At 36.5% G+C, this 21,755-nt stretch overlaps 1 protein-coding gene across 2 annotated transcripts in view; it reads left to right on the plus strand.

The window, feature by feature from the left end:
- The window catches only part of HLCS (holocarboxylase synthetase), a 235,821-nt gene that overhangs the window by 205,456 nt on the left and 8,610 nt on the right, over positions 1 to 21,755 (plus strand). For both annotated transcript variants that reach the window (XM_043992886.1, XM_043992885.1), the window contains exons 8-10: positions 11,058 to 11,218; positions 15,609 to 15,723; positions 21,336 to 21,549. In XM_043992886.1, coding sequence (XP_043848821.1) covers positions 11,058 to 11,218; positions 15,609 to 15,723; positions 21,336 to 21,549 — 490 coding nt within the window. The remainder of the gene's footprint in view (positions 1 to 11,057; positions 11,219 to 15,608; positions 15,724 to 21,335; positions 21,550 to 21,755) is intronic.

The raw sequence follows: 21,755 nt of genomic DNA on the forward strand, positions 1-21,755 counted from the left end.
TCAGATGTGATCTCAGACACCAACTGTGTGACCCTAGGCAAGTTGCCTAACCACTCTCTGCGTCAGTTTCCTCATTAGTAAAATGGGGATAATGATAGCATCTCCTTTGCAGGGTTGTTGTGAGGATCAAATGAGACAATATTTGTAAAGTGCTTAGCATAGTGACTGGTATATAGTAGGTGCTACATAAATGCTTATTCCTTCACTCTCCCTCCCTCCCTTTTAGAATATAAGGATGACCCAGAAATAATTTCAGCATTCAAAAGTGGTAACCTGCTCTGACAGTAGCAAAATAGAAAAGCCCTTGGAATAATGTGATTCATAATTTCTCAGCCATTTCTCATGAATCAAAAAGAATTTATTAAGTTCCTATTATGTGTCAGGCACTACACTAAGTATGGAGGATGCAAAGAAAGGCTGAGCATAATTGTTGCTCCCACTGAGCTCATGTTCTAATGGGGGGAAAAGCATGAAAACAGCTTTGTACAAACAAGATGTATACAGAATGAATTTGAAGTATTAAATGAGGGAAGGCACTAAGATTAAGCACTGGGAAAGACTTTTTGCAGAGTGTAGGTTGGGTATTAGCTGATGCTTGAAGGAAGACAGGGGAGCTTAGGAGGCAGAGATGAGGAGGGAGAGAATTTCGTATAAATGGAACATTGATCTGAAAGACAGGATACATAGAGATGACTTAAAGATAATAGGGCTTAGGGGTAGCTAGGTGGTGCAATGGATAAAGCACCAGCCCTGAATTCAGGAGAACCTGAGTTCAAATCCAGCCTCAAACACTTGACACTAGCTGTGTGATCCTGGGCAAGTCACTTAACCCTCATTGCCCAACAACAACAAAAAAAGGATAATAGGGCTTCTAAAAGAAAACACTTCAAAAAACCTGAACACCATAATGCAAGAATTAATACAAGACAACTGCCCACACATTCTGAGCACAGAATCAAAGTGCCAATCAGGTCATAGCCCTTTCCCAGACCAACCTGAGGTGTTGGTGGGAGAATGTCCTAGCTCAGAATGGCCCTTACTGCTTCCTTTGCTGCTGCTCCCTGTAAACTGCTGCCTGATCTCTCCGCGGGCTGAGAGGACGAAGAAGTTGAACAACAAGTTGAAGTGCCATTACTATGGAGGAGATCCCAGAAGTGTAACCACAGTGAGTGAGCTTGGATCATCCTACACTACAAAGACTGTGACTCGTTCAAATTCTTGAAAGAACATCCTCGTAGTGAAAAAGTTGAGGGAGTATGCTGCATGTGATACCACTGAAAATTTTGAGCATTTTGGGAATTCCCCTGGTGTCTGTGAACTATCTAAGACATATTATTAGGAAACTTTATCAAGTTGGTAGATGCAAAATAAAGAAAGCTTTAGATAACATTATTATTATCATTGTTAGTAAGAGCCATTGGTGGCTAATGGAGCAATACTAGCAGTCTCTGCACTTTCATGGCCTTGATATATTGCTTTTGTGTATCAAAGTAGTGAGTACTTTGAAAAAAGCCAATAAAAGAAGAGGCTACTTTATTACAGGACATGAAGAAGCCAGTTGTCACTGTCCACTTTTCCTGACAGGAACCAATGTCATTTGCAAAGAAAACTTTAATGTATCTATTTTCAACCCTCTAACTCCCTGAAAATCAAAAGTGAAATATCCTTCTATAAACTTTTCATTGTGCTTTTTCATTCAAATTATTTTCAGTTTAGTTTCTCTTTTTTTCTGTTCTATCACTACTTTGTTCTTTATGTAACAAAGCAACTGAGGTAAATACTGTATGGCCTTTAAAAATTAGATCTTTTTGTGTCTCCATTTGTGTATGTACAAGTCGGTCTTTGATGTTTAAAAACCCTTCCAGGGGCTCTTCATTCAGACTCCAGCATTCAGTGTTGACACTTTGCTTTAAGGAAATTTTTGGTTTCTATCTTCTGTGCCTTATGCCTAATAGAATACCCTATTGTGGCACTGATTTCAAATCAGATTTTCTTTTTCTTTTTTTTTTTAAGTGAGGCAATTGGGGTTAAGTGACTTGCCCAGGGTCACACAGCTAGTAAGTGTTAAGTGTCTGAGGCTGGATTTGAACCCAGGTACTCCTGACTCCAGGGCCAGTGCTCTATCCCCTGCACCACCTAGCTGCCCCTAAATCAGATTTTCTTTTCAAGAAATCATGAAGGCTACTGATTATAATCTATATGCTTCTAATAATAATTATTCTTGTATAAATAATAATGGTAAGAAGGGGAAATGTCCAGAAGAAACTGCCATTGATCAAAGAACAGATTGAGTCTTCCCATAAAGCACAAATAGATTTGTTCCACCCTATCCCCCTAATGGCCATCCTCAGCCTAGAATTAGCACTCTGGTTATTTGAGGGGAAGAAGGGAGGAGAATCCTCTTTTGGGGATAGCTCTTTTGAAGACAAAGACCTAATTGCCACTGACTCGCATTTAGGAAGGCTGCTGATTCCCTTTGAGTGAGGACTAGAAGGTGCTCTTTGTGATATTTGGATACTGATTTTTTTAAATCATAAAAGTATTTTATTATTTTCCAGTTACATGTAAAGATAGTTTCCAACATTTGTCTTCATAGAATTTTTAGTTCCAAATTTTACCCCCCCCCCAATCCCCCTTCCACCTTCCCAAGACAGAAAGCAATCTGATATAGGTTATATATGTACAATCACATTAAACATATTTCTGCGTTAGTCATATTGTAAAAGAAGAATCAGAACACAAGGGAAAAACCTCAAAAAAGAAAAAAAAACAGCCAAAAAGTAGAAACAGTATGGTTCAATCTGCATTCAGAATCCACAGTTCTTTTTTCTGGTTGTGGAGAACATTTTCTATCATGAGTTCTTTGAAATTGTTTTGGATCATTGGATTGCTGAGAAGAGCCAAGTCTATCACAGTTGATCATCACACAATGTTGCTGTTACTGTGTACAATGTACATTCTGCTCATCTCACTCAGCATCAGTTCATGTAAGTCCTTCCAGGTTTCTCTGAAATCATCCTGCTCTTGGTTTCTTACAGCACAATAGTATTCCATTACATTCATATACTGCAAGTTGTTTAGCCATTCCCCAATTGATGGATATTCCCTTGATTTCCAATTTTTTGCCACCACAAAGAGAGCTGCTATAAATATTTTTGTGCTTGTGGGTCCTTTTTCCCTCTTCTATGATCTCTTTGGGATACAGACCTAGTAGTGGTATTTCTGGGTCAAAGGGTATGAACAGTCCCATAGCCTTTTGGGTATATTTCCAAATTGCTCTCAAGAATGGTTGGCTGATTTTTTTTTAAAGGAATTACCTGCTAATGAATCATAAATGGTGTTCATGCAACTGTATCCATTTTTTTTCCTCCATTGAGAACTCTTTCTAGCTCATTCCATTATATATGTGGGCTTTATTCTCTGTCCTTCAATTTACTTCTTCTCAAAAAGGTTAGTTGTTTGATAACATGATGGGAGAGTGAATCTATTTAAAACCTAGGCTGTCATAATGAATTGTGATCATGTATCTTTCCCTTGATGTATTAATCAAACAGCTGCTAAGGCACATTTAACAAGTTACATTTTTCCCTCAGAAAATTAATGTAAATTTTAATAATCATTTATATGACATAGGACAATTCAGAACTGATGTATAGTGAAGTGAGCAGAACTAGAAGAGTGTTGTGCACAGTGACAAAAATCTTGTTTAAGAACTGTGAATGACTTAACTATTCTCAGCAATGCAATGATCCAAGACAATCCCAAAGGACTATGATAAAGCATATATGCTAAAGAATATATGTATTAAAAATTCACTATGGGTACAGAGTTATTGCGAACAAATTTTAAAAGACAGATATGATAAATACATCTTTTTCAGACCATAACACAATGAAAACAGTAGTTGGTTCAGGGAGTACAAAGAAAAAGACACAGACCCGGGGCAACTAGGTGGCACAGTGGATAAAGTATCGGCCCTGGATTCAGGAAGACTTGAGTTCAAATCATACCACAGACACTTGACACTTACTAGCTGTGTGACCCTGGGCAAGTCACTTAACCCCCATTGCCCTGCCAAAAAAACCAAAAAAAGACACAGACCCAAATGGAGACTTAAAATGAAATCCTAAATATTGAGTAGGTCTAGGAGCAAATCAGAAATAGTTAATATTTATTTGAAAGAAAAAATGGCAGTAATGAGAAAAGACACCAAAATTTCTGGGATGCAACTAAAGAAGTGCTTGGAAAAAATCATATCCCCATAAAAAGAGAGAGGATTAATTAACTAAAATAGCATTTTTTAAAAAAAATTAGGCAGCCAACAAATAAAGCTAAAATAAGCACAAAAGAGGAAATATTAAAAATTAGAGAAATAGATAAAATAGAAACCAAAAAAAACCCCTATAGAAATGATAAACTAAAAGCTGCTTCTTTGAAAATACTAAAAAAAATTGATAAACCTTTAGCTAATGGATTAAAAAGAAGAGGGGGGGAAACCCAAATCTACAAACTATCAAATGAGTAAGGTAAAACCACAGCAAAACCAGAAAAAATTAAAAAGAATAATCAGAAGCTATTATACAATTAAATGCTAACCAAAAAACAAAACAAAAACAAAAACTGAGAACATAAAATAAATAGGGTAATACCTTCAAAAATATAAAATACTCAGACTATCAGAAGCTCATCATAATATTAATCATAACATCATATTGATTATTTTATGGTTATTAATTAATTATAATTATTAAAAGTATGTACTTAAAAGCAAGCATCATATGCAATGAGGATACAATAGAAACTTTTCCAGTAAACAGGGTTGACCATTCTCGCCACTTATTTTATATACTCCTGGAAATGTTAGCAGCAACAATAAGATGAGAAAGAAATCAATGGCATAAATCTAGGTAAAGAAAAGATAAAACTATTCCTACTGAGTGGTGATATAATGGATGATTTACTAGGAAAATCAGCAAATCATAATGCAAAGATCTGAGACAATAGGTTTAGCAAAATATCAGGATACAAAATAACATCAGCTACATTTCTATATAATAAAATCTAAGCAGCAATAATGGAAAGGGAAATATCATTACAAATAACTATTGAATGCATAATTACAAATAACTACAAAATGCATCAAGGATTCATTCACCAGAGCACCCAAAAGGCATGTATAGATTCAAAGAAAAATAGAACAACTTGAGTAACTGAAGGAATAATCAGTGCTTCATAACTGGGCCATGCCAATATGATCAAAATGACAAACTCTACCCAAGTTAATTTACATTTGTAATGCTTTACCAAATGAATTATCAAAGGGATAATTTGTAGAACTTAATAAAATAATTCATTTGAAGAAACAAAATAACTAGAATATCAGGGAAATGATTGAAAAAAGGTAGGGACAAAAGGGGAATAGCACTTCTAGACCTCAAACTATATTAGTCATCAAATCCATCTGGTATTGGTTTAAAAATAGAGAGGTAGATGTGTGGAACAGACCAGGCAAGGGTGAATCAGAAACAGTGGAACTCCTTAACTGAGTATTAGATAAACCAGAAAACATAAATTACCTTGGAAATAATTTTCCATTCATTTAAAAAGAAAAAATAATCTACTGGGAAACTTTGAAAACAGCCTGGTAGAAACTAGATTTAGACCATAGCCCATCATACAATCTGAATGGATACCCAGCCTTATAATATCAAAGATCATGCTGTAGTCATGTGAGCAACAATATGGAGATTTTTTTATTCTGATCTCCATGACTTCTCAGACCTCTCCAAAACAAAAATGACATACCAGAGAAAAAGCAGATTCAGCAATCTTCTTGGTCTAGAACACCCAAAATCTAAATAGAGGTTTAAAAAAAAATGAAAAAATCCATAAACTAACTCTGAGCTCACTCAGCACTGTTCCTCTACCTCCTACAGTGGCAGCGGCAAAGCTGTACTAGTAGACCCAAGGACGCTAGTAGGCACATTGGTTGGGGCTTGCAGTGAAACCCAGCTCCACAAGTTGGTCCCCCTTTCTCTTTCCAATGCAGTAGAGACCCCAGCTCGAGGCTGTGGAAGTTTGCTGAAACAGACAGGTAGCATGGCAGGCAACAGTACTTCAGGAGCAAAGCTTGCTGGGGGCCAGTAGTAAGCAAGCTTTGAATGGCATCTATCTCTCTGAAGTGTCCAGAGGGAGTGAGAAAGGTCACCAGGACAAGGTACTCTGTGTGTGGGGTTAGGGGTTGGGGTGAAGCGATGGGGAAGAGAGCATCTGAGGAGCGTGGGGTGCTATGTAGCCCTCATTTAAGTCTAAGGGAAAGAGCCCTGCATCCAGCTCTGACCAATTCTGACTTGCTCAAAGTCTCAGGGCAGAGACTAAAGTTGGTGAACCATGAGTTATCCAGTGAAGGAGGAAGCTGAGATGCTTTGAGATCCATCCTTCCAGAAAAGCATCATCAGAGAGAAGAGTCAGGAAGTTAATAGAAGAAATAAGCGGGGCAGGGGGAAGGGGAAGACTAAAGTTACCAAAGATCTCAGGAAGAAGAAAACTCAAAGATCTTGAACATAAGTGAGTAAATCAACAGCAAAAAAAAATTAACAACTAGTCTCCAAATCTAATAAACAAGTTCAGGCAACTATGAAAAAGTGTTGCAAATGGGGGCAGCGCAGTGGATAAAGCACCGGCCCTGGATTCACTAGGACCTGAGTTCAAATCCAGTCTCAGACACTTGACACTAACTAGCTGTGTGACCCTGGGCAAGTCACTTAACCTTCATTGCCCCACCAAAAAAAAAAAATGCTGCAAAGTAAAGGAAAATGGTCCCATACTTGATGAGACAGGACTCTATAGAATGTGAGAACATAGAACCATAAAATGCTATTCCTGAGTGATTCAAAATAGAAATGACAATTATGAGATCAGAATTTGTGGCCTGCATACCAAAAAGAATGGACAAGAATGGGAAAATTGGAATTTGCAATCAGAAGTCTTACTAGAGAATCAAAAGAAAGAAGAACACAACAGGATAAAAAAATCTTAAACCATGATGTAGAAAATAATAGAAGAGAGGTGCTCAAAACTTCTCAAAATAAAAAATGAAATGCCAGTCAAAAGAATTCAGAGATCACCTCCTGGGTGTGTGTGGGGTAGGGTGGGGGGGTACCCAAGACAGTAAACTCCAAGTCATATAGTACTTAAATTGAACAATTTAATCAGAAACAAGTTCTGCAAGTGATCAGGAGAAAGACCTTCAAATGTAAAGGAAATTTATAAAGCAACACAAGACTATTCTGCTCCCAACAGAAAATGCAAGAGGGAATGGATAATATATTCCAAAGAGCAATGGATTTCAAGATACAGATCAAGGTGACTTGAGACAATTTTAGGAAGAGAGCCAGAATTTTTAAAAAATTGTTTGCTTCTTAAAACACCTCCAAATAAGAGCAGCCAAGGACAGCAATAGCAACAGGATAAAAGCAGAGAAATCAATAAGAAAATTCTTTCTAAATATAGGAAACTGGTGAAAGCCAAAGTCTTGTGGAAGTAGCAGTGAAGAGATATGTCTGGGGTATTATGGATACAACTTGACAACACCTTGTCTACAGACTTTTTTTTTTTTAAGGACTACATTACAACTTTGGAGGGTACATAAAAAGGGAGAAGGGGGGCAGGAGGATAAAGAGGAATGTGTGATATGCTAGGGCCAAACCTAGGGCTAGCTATCAGGGGGAAATGACCCCTGTTTTCTTAAGGAGAAGAGTCCTTAGGTGAGTGGGTGAAGAAGAGAAGGGGAGGATTGAAAAGGGGGTGGGGGTAGGGAGGAAGGAGGGCTTTCTTTGATGATGGGAGTAATGTTTCATTACTCCATAGGTAGAGAGAAATCTGTGAAGGGATATGAGAACTTTACTCTGGGTGTGACCTGGGAGATTTGATGCTTGAAAAATTTACTTTCCTCTCTCAGAAGGAACAAAGTTGTACCTTCTAGGGGGAAGTAGCTGGGGAAGTAGGAGAGTGAACTCAGGGAGGAGATTTTGAGGCAAATGGGGGTGAGGGGGAAGATTGTACTATAAAATTAATTAGAAACAGATAATATATCTTCTGTAGCTATGGGTAGAACATGTTTTCTTAACCCCAGCAAGGGATAGAGACAATTACAAAAGAGATAATAGATATGTTAATTTTTTTATTATATCAAACTGAAAAACATTTGCACAGATAAAATTAATGTGCCTAAGATTAGAAGAGGTGTGGTAGAAGGGGAAAAAAACACATCTTTATATCAGATTTGCCTTGCTAAAATACATATGTGACTAGAAGCTCCTGCATAGTCCCAATGACTGAAAGTTGTGACTGAGAAAGAGCTACTTGTAGTCCCTAAAAGGAGAAGCCTAATTATCCATCTTCCTTTTTCTCCCCCTCCTTAGAATATGTGCCTAGGAACTGCAGTGATTCTCCCTTGGACTTTCTCTTTCCCTTTCCTTCCCCAGAAACTTTCTGATAAATATATTCACATGGCAGCCATTCCGTGTATTTATCTTGGTGAGCCTGAGACTGAATCTCAAGTCCCTAACTGCCTCTTTTGCTTTATGTTTCATTCATTTTGAGAGACTAATGTTTCTAACTTAAGTGGCTACTTCATGAACTCAAGAGACACAGAGTAATGAGCATGTCTAGCTGCTGGTAGCACAGTGAGAGGTGCTTCCTGTAGCAAGATGTCATTTGCAACCCTAATAGGCCCCTTTACCCACCAAGGGACCTACCTTTTTAGGCTCAAGTGGCCCAGGTTTGGTCTTAGGGAAGCCTAATACCTATGATGATGATGATTGATGACAATGATGATGATGGAGGAAGAAGGAGAAGGAGGTTTTTCCTTAAGCCCTCACTCTTCTCCCTCCCCCCCCCCCCGGGCAGTGAGGGTTAAGTGACTTGCCCAGGGTCACACAACTAGTAAGTGTCAAGTGTCTGAGGCTGGATTTGAACTCAGGTCCTTCTGAATCCAGGGCCGGTGCTTTACCCAGCTTCCCCCAAGCTCTCACTCTTTATGTCTCTATTCCAGGAAAACCTCCTCAAGCAAAGCTTATTTTTGACTGATGTCTAGTTTCTAATCAAATGATTAATAAAATCTCTTTTAGAAAAATTATCAATTGTATAAATTAGTAAATACTAGCTTATGACAGCCATTTATTTCTTCTGTTACAAAAGAATCTAATCTTTAAAATAGGTCACAAATTGTCATCATCAAAACTCACAATGGATAAAAAAAATAGATGAATGGAATAGAAGAGAGTGCAGACATCCAGCCAAATATAAAAAAGATTAATGTTTGACAAATTTATGGAAAATAGTAATGAATCCCCTCTTCAGTTTTTGACAAATGTACTTGACAAAACTGTCTGAACACTTGACAGGAGATGGATTTTGGTGCACATCCCACACCATATGCCTCAGTAAGTTCCAGTTGTTGATGGACATGATTATGAAAAATAACTTTATGAAGAATGCAAAAAATGGAATAGTGTACTCGTCTCAATAGTGAAAGAGAAATAACTTTCCCCTATTTTTCAACACAGAAGGAATTATTGGATATAAGACAGATGTGCTTAATCACATTAACATTTTTTAAATGCTTGTAATAATATAATCAAGAAAAAGAAAAGGTTCATAAAAACTATTTGGCTTATTAGTTTTTAAATTGAGGTCTAAGTTGCATGAGGAACTTTTAAAAATATAAAGGTTGACATTGGCTAAATAGTCACAATATATGAATAGGCTATTATTAAAAATGAAATGGGTGTTAATAAACACTTGCAAAAAATTAAAATTCACTAATCAAAGAAATGGCAAATTACTCCAACCTAGAGGTTATACTACCTCACAGAGCAATTAAAAGCAAAAAAATTCAGTGCTAGAGGGACTGTGGAGACATGGGTAGAGTCATTCATTGTTGCTGTAATTGCAAACTAATAGAGTCTTTTTGAAGAGCCATCTGGCACTTTACAGTAAACATTATAAAAAATAATCCTCAATCAACAATGACTTCTTACTTACCAACTATGAGCCAGGCACCGTACTAATTGCCTAAATAAGAAAAGCAAAAGCGTCCCTATCCTTATGGAACTTACATTTCAATAGAATAGACATGTGCATATAGAAAGTATAATGCCTTCCCTTTGGGGCTCACTAACTCAACTCACATTGACTATTTACATCCCCAGGAGAGTGGCTAATACTTCTTCCAGGATTCAAAGAGAATGGCTGTCTCACCAAACACTAGCTTACAAGCCCCCATTAGCGTGCTTTCTTTTTTTGTTTGTTTGTTTTTTGTGGTTTTTTTTTTTTTTTGGCGGGGCAATGGGGGTTAAGTGACTTGCCCAGGGTCACACAGCTAGTAATTGTCAAGTGTCTGAGGCCGGATTTGAACTCAGGTACTCCTGAATCCAGGGCCGGTGCTTATCCACTGCGCCACCTAGCCGCCCCCAGCGTGCTTTCTTTTAACAATCAGCCAGTAGACTTAGTACTTTATCAAAGGCATTAGCTCAAGAACAGTTGAATACAAAGCATTTCTGCCAACATCAGGAGTATACTCTCCCACAAATATACTCAGAGCCCAGGAGAACGAGAGTAGTAGACATCAACTTAAAAGACAGTGGTAGCGAGGCACGTGTACAGAACTCAAGATTAAGTGAAAATTTTTATTTCAGTTGTTGTTATTTTAAAAATCTATCTAAAAATGTTACTATTATGTCCTGCCTTTAGTACGTGCATAATTTCATCTTCCTTTGATTTCCTATTCTGATGTCTCATCAGAATATGGAAGTGGGAGTTCAACTAACCAGAAGATCTTATCCCTAAGCATTTCAGATAATCAGTGTTTTCCTATGTTTGAATATTTCTTTAGTATGCAGATAAAATTTCTCAGTTTTAAAGAAAAGACAAAGATAAGAATTGCAAAGGATAAGACGAATATATATGTATCCTGCACACAAACAGAAACGTGTGTGTTGGGAAGCCTATAGTATGCATGTCAAAACAATATATTTGGTTCTTTTCCTCCCCAGGTCGTGATGGCAATGTCTGGCTTAGTCCTATGGGATGTTCTCTTTCCACCTTACACATCAGCATCCCCCTGTATTCTCATCTGGGGCAGAGAATTCCATTTGTTCAGCATTTGATGTCTCTAGCACTTGTGGAGGCAGTCCGATCCATTCCCGAGTATCAGGTACGTGTTCTGAATTACTTTTGTATGTCTATTTTTAGGGATTTTCCAGGACCTTTTCAGCATAAATTTTCAGCTCATCAACTTTTACCCTAACTTATACACTAAATTTGATCTATACAGAGCTCAGAGAAGATGGAGCTGGGTACATTGTTAGTATTATTTGTCTTACTGCTATCTCAGGCTTTACAGAATTCCTGTACTTTCTGAAATTCACAGACTTCCCAAGCATGGAAAACCATCTTTTCTTTTTTTTTTTTTTTTTAAAGCAATGGGCTCAGTGGAAGCTATTTGTCTGATTTGGTAGAGAGGGGACAAATGAATTTATTTTAAAGGCTTAAAGAAAAGACTTTTCATTCCCTACCTTTTATTCACCATAGTCTATTCTTTTGTGTGTGGTTTTGTTTTTGGGGGTTTTTTGCAGGGCAATGAGGGTTAAGTGACTTGCCCAGGGTCACACAGCTAGTAAGTGTCAAGTGTCTGAGGCTGGATTTGAACGCAGGTCCTACTGAATCCAGGGCCGGTGCTTTATCCACTGCGCCACCTAGCTGCCCCCACCATAGTCTGTTCATAAGATAGATTCCATTTATATATTTGACTGAGATTTAAGCAACCAGGCTCACTTGTGAGCATTTTCACTGGCTGTATTTAAAGACAGATTTTACTGCTGCATTGTCTTTGTCAGATGCATTGTTTCTGATTATGTGACTAAGACTACCTCAAGAAAATGAATAACACACTGCATCTTTTCTTCCCAATTTTCCTTGGTTTTACAAACCTCCTTTTCCTTCTTGCTCCCCAAATCTTACTTGGAGAATTTCATTTGGTCAGTAACAAAAGAATTTTTTTCCCTAGCACTTATTTTTTGGTTGAAATGCCTTGTGCCACTTCTGAGGCAAGCAATTAAGAGTATGTGTCTTAAAAAAAAAAAAAAAAAGAGTGTGTCTTGAGAAAATCTGTGTTCAAATGAAGAACCAATCATCTTCATTTCTTTATATAACTCCCTTTTAATGTTGCCTTTTCCTAATATTTGTTACTTATAAAACTTTGGCATTTTACAGAAGTAGTTAACATAGGCATATGTTTCCTATATTATATCAAATCAATGACATACACATTTACACATGAAATTTATTGTAGCACCCAGTAGCCCCGCTGGAGTGTAAGTGTTCAGTTACATGCCTTAACATCCAGGCTTCTGAACTTGCACTGTAAATTTTCACTTTGAAAACTGAGACTATAAAATCTTATAGCAGGAGTAAATATTTTAATACCAGCAGAAATAGAACAAAGTAATGAGTTTAGCACTTGAGAAAAAAGTAAAATATTGCACTCAGAAATGGATGCTGGTTGTTGGTGGGTTGTTTTTTTTTTTTAACTTGACCTCCCTTTAATTTTGTGGCTTGAAAAAGTTTGAAATGCATTTTACTACAAAGATTTTTATAGCTGAGCTTAAGTAATAAGTAGATGCCAGTATCCATTGTATCCTGTGGGTTTATGTTTGGAAAAAATAAAATCTAAAATTTAAGATAGTTTGACACAGGGTTTCAGATTCATAGGTTTTGAGTTGGAAGAGATGGTATAGATCATTTACTTGATGAATTCAGAGAAACTTAGAAAGATTTGCATGAAATGAAACAGAATATATATAAATGAGCAAAATTACAAGAAAACAATGGTAGTAAGAGTCTTTAATTTTCCTCTAATATCTTTATAGAACTCAGTCATTCAAGAAATAATGGTATCATAAATTTTATTAAAAGCAAAAATAAATAACATACTCTTTGTTGATTATGACTCAATAAAATAACAATTAATACAGGGAACATGAGCAAAATATGTAGACCTAAATGGGGTCCAAGTAATGACATCATGAATAGTTGTTCAAAGAACAAATTTATTTATTGTTTAATAAATAATTGTGTTAGTTAAATAACAAGACAACATACAAAAATTATGGGGATGTTGTTAAAGCAGTTCAAAAGAAAATGTATATCTCTAAAAATTTAAGTTAAAATAGAGAAAGAAAAGATTAATTCAGCATATAGCTTTAAAAACTATAAAATAAATTAGCAATCCCAAAATGTATAAATGCATGATACTTGAAAATTATAGAGAGCTAGAGAAATGAGTAGAGGAGGAACATTTGTAGAACTGACAAACAATAAGATGTTTTTTTCAGAGGCAGAAAAGCCTTTTTCTCAAAACTCAGAACTTATTTATGTTAAATGACAAAATACATTAGCATAGAAGAATGTTTCTTTACCATGATCAAAGGCATACATCTAAAATCAAAAGCTATGGAGAAACACTAGAAGCTTTCCAATACAGTTGAGAGCTAAGCAATATTCTCACTATTGTCTAACAGAGTTTTAGATATTATGGTCATGCAGATTAAACAAGAGAACAAAATTGAAAGTTAAATATCAGCAAGGTGGAAAAAACTATGTGCAAATGATGTGATGACAGAAAATCCCAGAATATTGACAAAGAAATTAATTGAGAAAAATAATGGCTTCGGTAAAGTAGCTGGATACAAAATAAACCCACAAAACCTATCAGAATTTCTAATCAGTACTACCAAACTAGGAAGAAGTGATGACAGGAGAAATTCCATTCAAAATAGCTATATAATGCATAAAATTTTATAATTAATCTACCAACACACGCGAGATTTCAATAAATATAACCACAAAACACAACAGAAATAAAAACATGGATAACTAGAGAAATAATTAATGGTCGTAGTTGGTCTACAGCAATGTAATAAAACAATAACATTATCAAAATTGCTGGTTTAGTGCCATATAAAATTGTCAAGGTTTTACTTTTAGAAATTAACTAAAACAATAACAAAAATTCATTTGGAAGAGCTAAAGGGAATCTCAAGGGAAATAAATTTAAAAATTGGAATTATTATACTTCAAGCTGTATTACAAAGTAGTAGTCATCAAAACTTCATTTTTTAATAGAATAGTGAAATATATTAGAAAAGTTAGAAATAGAGAAACAATAACTCTGAGAACTATATGAGGGCTCTCTCTTTTTGACAAGAACTAGAAAAACTGGAAACCAATTAGGCAGAAATTAGGTGTATAAATAATACTTTACACTTTACAGAAGAAAAACTCAAAATAGATACACTACTCAAATAAAAAAGATCACATCATAAGACAATTAAAAGGCATAAAGAGTAGGTACCTTTTACAACTATGTTAGATGGGAGAATTCTTAACCAAACATGCAATAGAATAAATCATTTTAATTGCCTACAATTTAAAATTTTAACCAAACAAGGGATAGACTAAAGGGTAAAGAAAGAATAGATAATTTTAATTAAGTAAATTAAAACGGTTGCATAAATAAAACTAATGAGGATAGAAGTAAAAGAGAAACTGCCTAATGGAAAAGTATTTGCGTCCAATATCATCAACATAAACACTGATAGCCATGATTTTTTTATATTTATGTTTTAACACCAAAAGCCAATTTCCAACTAGATAAGTGATCAAAGGATATAACCATTTTTCAAAAGAAGAGTTTTAAGCTACATACCAATATTTGAAAATTTGCTCCAAATTACTAATAGGAACAAAAATGTAAATTATAAGAAAACTGAATATAAATCAGATGTGACAAAAGATGGCAACAATCAGTGTTAGAGAAATTTTATAAAGACAAGTACTTTTAACATAATAATTTGTCCAATTATTCTGCCTCTTATTTTGGAATTCTGTGAGAAACCAATTTGGCCCCGTGGAATGTGAATTTTTTTTGTCTTTGCCTACAAAATCTTATTTCTTATTGTGGTATGATTTTTAGGGTCTTATCCAGTTTCTTCATGGAATTTATCTTCTACTTTGTCCTCAGCAACTGATGTTAAAGCATAAACTACAATTATTTTCATGGTGTTTATTTTTTCCAAATAAGAACTTCCAAATCAAATCAACATACACTCTGATACAATTTAATGCAAAGGTAGGAACAGTTGAGAATGGGCTGAAATATATGAGAAAGCATAGTTCAGGAGAAACACAAGAGAGACAAAAGACTTTAGATATTAGGGAGAAACAACTTGAGCAAAAGCACAGAGAAGAGCAGGCTGGCTTGCCTTCAGGAAATTGCAAAGTTCCTTTAATGACCTCAAATTTCTCCCAGAAGCAAAGATCTCTCTTTTAATACCAATAGTCTACTACCTAAGTTATTACTTGACTGCGAAACATGGAACACAATAGTCTCCAAAGAATTTAAAATTAATATTAAACAGTACAATGAGGGGGCATGTGATAAGTATATGCCGGATGTGACATAGTAAATAAAGAACTTTGGAAAATGGGAGTAAAGGAAATGTATAATAGAAAAGGTAAATTGATTAATATGAGTTTTTCTTTAGGATATCAACTTACGAGTAAAATGGCCCAATGATATCTACTACAGTGATCAAATAAAGCTCGGTGGAGTTTTGGTCAACTCAACGCTTGTGGGAACAACTTTTCATATACTTATTGGTAAGTTTTTACGTTGTTTTACCAGCAGTTTTGGAAGTAATGTAACAAAATTATCTTTAAGTGGAAAGTAAAAATAGATTATGCATCAGCCACTTTTATTTTGTTATCCCATTTAGTCTATAGCTTTTTTTTTTTTAATCACCATGCTCACAGAACAAGATACTGATATAAGAAAGGACTGGGTCAGTTACCAGATTACTTAAGAAGTTTGGAGTTCCTAAATAATTTATCCAGTGTCCATTTAAATTTACCTGACTAGTAAACCTGGTGAATCTGAGCCTGGCATCAGGAGCAAAGTTGCTATCACAACAATTGTGTTTGTGGGTATCATGGCCCTAGCCCATCTTGGGGTCTGCTTTGGAGTCCTCCCCCCTAAAAGAAGCCTTTTTGCTACTGTCATCAAAGTTCTGCCCCCCCCCTTCCCTCCTTCCTGCTTTTTTCCATCACTGGACATAAGAGAGTAGAGGTCTCCTCTTGGTGACTGGATTCAGAGGCCTGCTCTGGACTTAGTGTTCAATGTGGAGGCAACTAAACTTTCATGCTTTACTTCAATGTTTCAACCCTTCATAATATTTGAATGCCCATTTTTCCGGTCCCTTGTTTCAAGGGCCCTTTCCAAGGCTATAACCTCAGGTCACAGACTGAACTAGGAGCCAACTAGGTATTTTCCGAGTGTATCATAACCCCTCATCTTGGGATGAGTCAAAGAAAGTGATGTCAAAAATGAGTTCAGTCGGGGCAGCTAGGTGGCGCAGAGGATAGAGCACCGGCCCTGGAGTCAGCAGTACCTGAGTTCAAATCTGACCTAGACACTTAACACTTACTAGCTATGTGACCTTGGGCAAGTCACTTAACCCCAATTGTTTCAGTTAAAAAAAAAAATTAGTTCAGTCAGCTTCTTGGAGACCTGGCCACTAGATGTTTATTCATTCAGATTCCCAGCCTGATTTCCTTGCTCCTTTAACACCTTCTAGTATTTGAAAAAATATTGTCTGAGGCTGTCACCCATCATAATATCACAAAATCATGTTATTTCAGAGTTAAAGGGGATTGTAATGGCCATCTAGATCCCTGGAACACTGGTCTCCAAAGTAGGAGGAGCAGTGACTTGAGGGGCCATGGAATGTGATCAAAGGGTGGGAAGATGAGTTACTTCCCATCCTCCCCTAAAAAACCACTCACAGAGCTTGCTGATAATACAGCAATACCTACCTTTCATTCATTGCAGCCTAAAACTCATCCACTTCATTCCTTCTCCACTACTGTACTTGGCGTACCCACATCAAAGAAGGCGCCGTGCTCTCTGAGCAAAGCAGAATTGCAGTAGTTCAAAAGAAACGTGAGATGCACAAATTTAGAGACATAGCCACTCCCAGTGTTCATGTGGATTATTTGTGTCTGACCTGTGGGAGAACCACAGCTTGTGCTGGTCTGGTTAGTTATAGCTGGATACACTGTTCCTTGACCCCTACATAGTGATGTCATTTTGGTCCTCTTCTAGAACAAAGGCCAACAACCAACCAGTAGATCCTATCTCATTCCCTCAAGACCTTAGAATATAGCATTTGCATCTCCCTCCTACCACAGCAGGAGTTCTCTCCCTTCTGTCCATCTCTGCTGTACCTCTCCCCAATTTCCATCTTCCTCTGTCTACCTCTTGCTTTGTTCTCTGCAATCTCTTTTCTTTTTTGGTGTCTTTGATCCCATCCCTTTTCCAGCTCCAGCTCTATCATCTTCAACATCTCCTTATCCATTGGCTCCTTCCCTACTGCCTACAAACATGCCCAGGTCTCCCCTATCCTTAAACAAATCTTCACTTGACCCTGCCAGCTCCTCATTGTTTTCCATTGCTTCCTCTTTTCTCTCTCTCTCTTTTTAAAAAAAATTTTTTTGGTTGGGCACTGAGGGTTAAGTGACTTTCCCAAGGTCACACAGCTAGTAAGTGTCAAGTGTCTGAGGCCAGATTTGAACTCAGGTTGTCTTGACTCCAGGGCCAGTGCTCTATCTGCTGTGCCATCTAGCTGCCTCCTGCTTCCTCTTTTCATAATCAAACTTGCTTTCACAGTCCAAAAGTCTTTTGCATTCATTGCCTCTACTTCTTTATCTCCCACTTCCTTCTTTACCTTTAGCAAACTGCCCTAATTTTGATAATGACATCCTACAACCTAGGTAGGTTGTTAATGACATCCTATAACCTAGGTAGGTTCAGCAACCTCAGAATCTTACTTCATGCTTCCTTCTCCCTCCCCTTTCCCAGAGCCAATCAATTGACAAGTCTTAACTACTCTTACTTTATAACATCTCTGGTATCTATTCCTTCTACACAATACTACCACAACAAAATCTAGATCTTAATTATCGCTCACCTGGACTATTGTAATAGCAACCCAGTTCTTGTATCCAGGCTTTCCCCTTTCCAATCGTTCTCATCAATTTAATAGACTAAAATATATCAGTCTCCTGTTCAAAACTCCTACGTAGCTCCTTGTTCCTTCTAGGATAAAATCCAAACTCCTTACTCTGGCCTTTAAAGCCCTTCACAAATCTGGCTTCCAGTCTGGGTTTCATTTCCTGGTTCCTTCAATTATTTCCAGACTATTTCCCATGCCTCTCATTTATGCACACACAGGCTGCCAACTATGCCTAGAATATGGTTCTTCCTTACCTCTGCTACTATCTTGCTTTAAGGCTTAGCTCACATGTGAAACCTTCTATGCAAACTTTGCTCTGATCTTCCTTTCCCCCATCACTTGTTAGTGTACATGCTTTCCTTAAGTCATCTTACATTTACTTACCTTTGTATATGTTTTATCCCTCAATAAAAGGTAAGCATCTTGAGGGCAAAGAATGTTTAGGTCTAGTTTTTGTCCACACACTGCCTAGCACAAGGCATAGTGGGTACTTGGTAATTATTAAATTGAATTCAGTTGGTACCAACCATAGATGACATTGACTTTTATCTCATGATTTTACAAACATTTTTTCTTCACTGCATTAGGAATAAAGTCCTGTTTGGTTCACTGTATGTTGGCCAATTTGAGAACCAAAGCCTGGGAGAAAATGGCTTTTTCCAGATGCTGTAATAAGTTCTAGGCTAGTTCAAGGTGAAATAAGCGATTCTCAGTCTACCTCAACTTATTTACCTGCTGAGCCTGAATTTCACACAAAAACGAGTATTATCATCTACAACACAAGTATTATTTGTGGTGCTGTTGTAAAGGAAAATGTATCCAACCCACTTAACTCATATTTAGTACATCTTGGAGTTCCACTAATGTTAAAGATCAGTAATTAATGGGAGTATCTTCTGACAATTAGATAGTGTACTTATTTAGTGTAAGTAATAAATAAATACACTTGTTAAGTTTAAACTTATTAAACTTATTTAGTATTTAGTTTAAATGAATAGTCTGTTGCAAATCTGCCTAGACAAACTAGGATAAATAAATTCTAGTCCTGGCTCTGCCATTTACTATGCGACTTAAGTCACTTAAGTTTTGGACCACAGTTTCCTTATCTCCAAGATGAGGGTGTTAGATTAGATAATCTTGAGTCCCCTTTTTGCTCCAAAAACTCCATGACACTATCTACCAAAGATAATGAGATTGCTAGGCATTTAAAATTTTTCCTGTGATTCTTGAATGCATTTGAATTTTCTGAATCTGAAGGAAAATTTCCGTCTTCTAAAAGATAATGGATTGGACAGCTATAAGAGACCCACCTTGTAGGTTTTTAATAAATGCTTATTGATTGATTGATTATGTGAGTACTTGCAGTGATGAAATTAGAGATCACCTTAAATGTATACATATATACAGGTATGTGTATATATGCATACAAAATACACATTAAATTATGGATTTCAGCTTTCAATGTTCAAAACAGAAAGATTTCCCTTGGAACATAGGACACTTTCTAGAATGGTTAAAGGTTGGTATAATGAAGAAAGCATTGAATTTGGAGTAGACTAATTTCAATTCCCGGTTCTGTGTACTACTTATGTGACCTTGGGTAAGTCACTTAACCACTTTGGCCCTCTTCCTCCTCTTCATTTTTCAAATGAGTAAGCTGGACTAGATGAACTTTAAGGTCCTTCCCAGCTCCAGCTCTGTAATTCTAGATTATCTTTGATCTACAATATGAAGCATTTAGGTTTTTCTGAGAATAACTTCTTTTTTTTTTTGCACAAGATGTGTGAAAGAAATATGCAAGTTTTTTACAATATCAATTATATGATTTCCAATGAGTATACTGGCTCAAATCTGTACCTGATAGCAGTCTTAGAGAATTGCCTGGAACACTGAGAAGTTGTCATTTTTTTCCAAAGTCACACACAGCCAGTATTTGTAAGAGGCAAGTCTTAAACCTGACTTTTGTCCACTATACCACACTGCCTCCTACAGTACTTTGTTTTAAAAGTAATGCGTGGAATTCAGAAGAAATCCAGTACTTGCCATGGAAGATTCCCCCCGCCCCCAAATAAAAATTATCTCAAGAATATTATTACTATAAAAGATAGCATTTTATTCAAAGTAAACATTCATATGTTTTCTCCCTAAGATTTCCTTTTTATATAGATAGTGGAAATTTGATAGTCTTACAACCTATTTCTTGCTACATGCCATTCTTTAGCTAGAATTCTTTTTTGAAATGGAGCTCTTTCCTGAAAACTGAAGTCCATCTGTTTGTTGAAGATCACAACCTCTTTTTGAGAGGATAGGGTTGTTAGGGAAGAGAACAGATGATGATATTCAGATACTGCTCCTGCTCATCACTCTCTTGAAGCCTGATTCAGGAGGCTATGCAGGAGGCCTGCATATTTGCTGAACATGAGAAGGCAATTTGCCAGCACTGGGACATTATCATTGTCATTCATAGCCAGGGATCTCAGGGGGAGATAGGGGACATCTGAGGGATGTTACAGTGAGACAAAAAGAAATGTATAATAAAGTCCTGTCATGACCAAGGTTTGAATCCACTGAGTTTTTCAACTGAGCCAGAATTTACTTTTCTGGCAAAAGTCTACACTTCCAAATATGTGCTTTGGTGACATAGGAGGAGTAACCAAAGATCTTGTTTTCAGTCAGATTTGGTCTGGGCTAGAGCTTTTGGTTTCATCACATAACTACAGTCAGAAGTAATGCTGAGAAACTTGTTTGCCTACTCCATTGTGAGCAGCTTCAGTTTCAAGATGAATCCAGTTTGGCTTTTCTGCCTCAAATGATCATTTTCTTTTCTTCCTTTTTTTTCAAATTATCATTTTCCAACAAGACTTTCTATAGAGTACCAGTGAATATGAGTAGGAGATATTAGGACTGGTCAAACAGAAAATTGTTGGGGGTAGGGGGAAATAATGAAAAGGAAGATGGTACCAGACAGTACTTCTCCAGATGATCAGAGTAAAAAAAAAAATGTTCAGGCAGAAGTGAAGGGGAAAGAAGCAGGAATTGCAAAGAAAGAGAATATAGTGCTTAGAAATCTGATTTGGGAGAGTAAAGAAGTCATCTTTCCAAATTATTTCAGTGTAAAATCATTTCTTTTCCAATAGTGATTTCCTGCGAATAAAGGAAGTAGTTTGTACCTTTCTTTTGATTTGTTGTTTGTTCTTTCAGGCTGTGGAGTTAATGTGAATAACAGCAACCCTACTATATGCATCAATGATCTCATCATAGAATATAATAAGAAACACAATAAAAAGCTAAGTCTGTTCCGTGTGGATTGTCTTATTGCAAGAACAATAACTACGCTGGAGAGACTGATAGATGCATTTCAGGATAAAGGACCTAATGCAGTTCTTCCTCTGTATTATAAATACTGGATACACAGGTGGGTGGTATTTCTTCTTTAATCTTCCTTTCTTAGCTCCATTGTCAGAGAAGTGGTTCCTAAAATAGCCTCTTGATGAGCCTCATAAGCCTTCACCTGGATATTTAAAACTATATTTCAAGCAATAGCTAGAATGTAGCTTTATAAAATCTATTTTTTAAACTCATCATAATAATATTAATCAAAAATAGTGTAAAAATCAGTTT

This window comes from Dromiciops gliroides, chromosome 3 (assembly GCF_019393635.1).
Source record: "Dromiciops gliroides isolate mDroGli1 chromosome 3, mDroGli1.pri, whole genome shotgun sequence".
Lineage (NCBI taxonomy): Eukaryota > Metazoa > Chordata > Mammalia > Microbiotheria > Microbiotheriidae > Dromiciops > Dromiciops gliroides.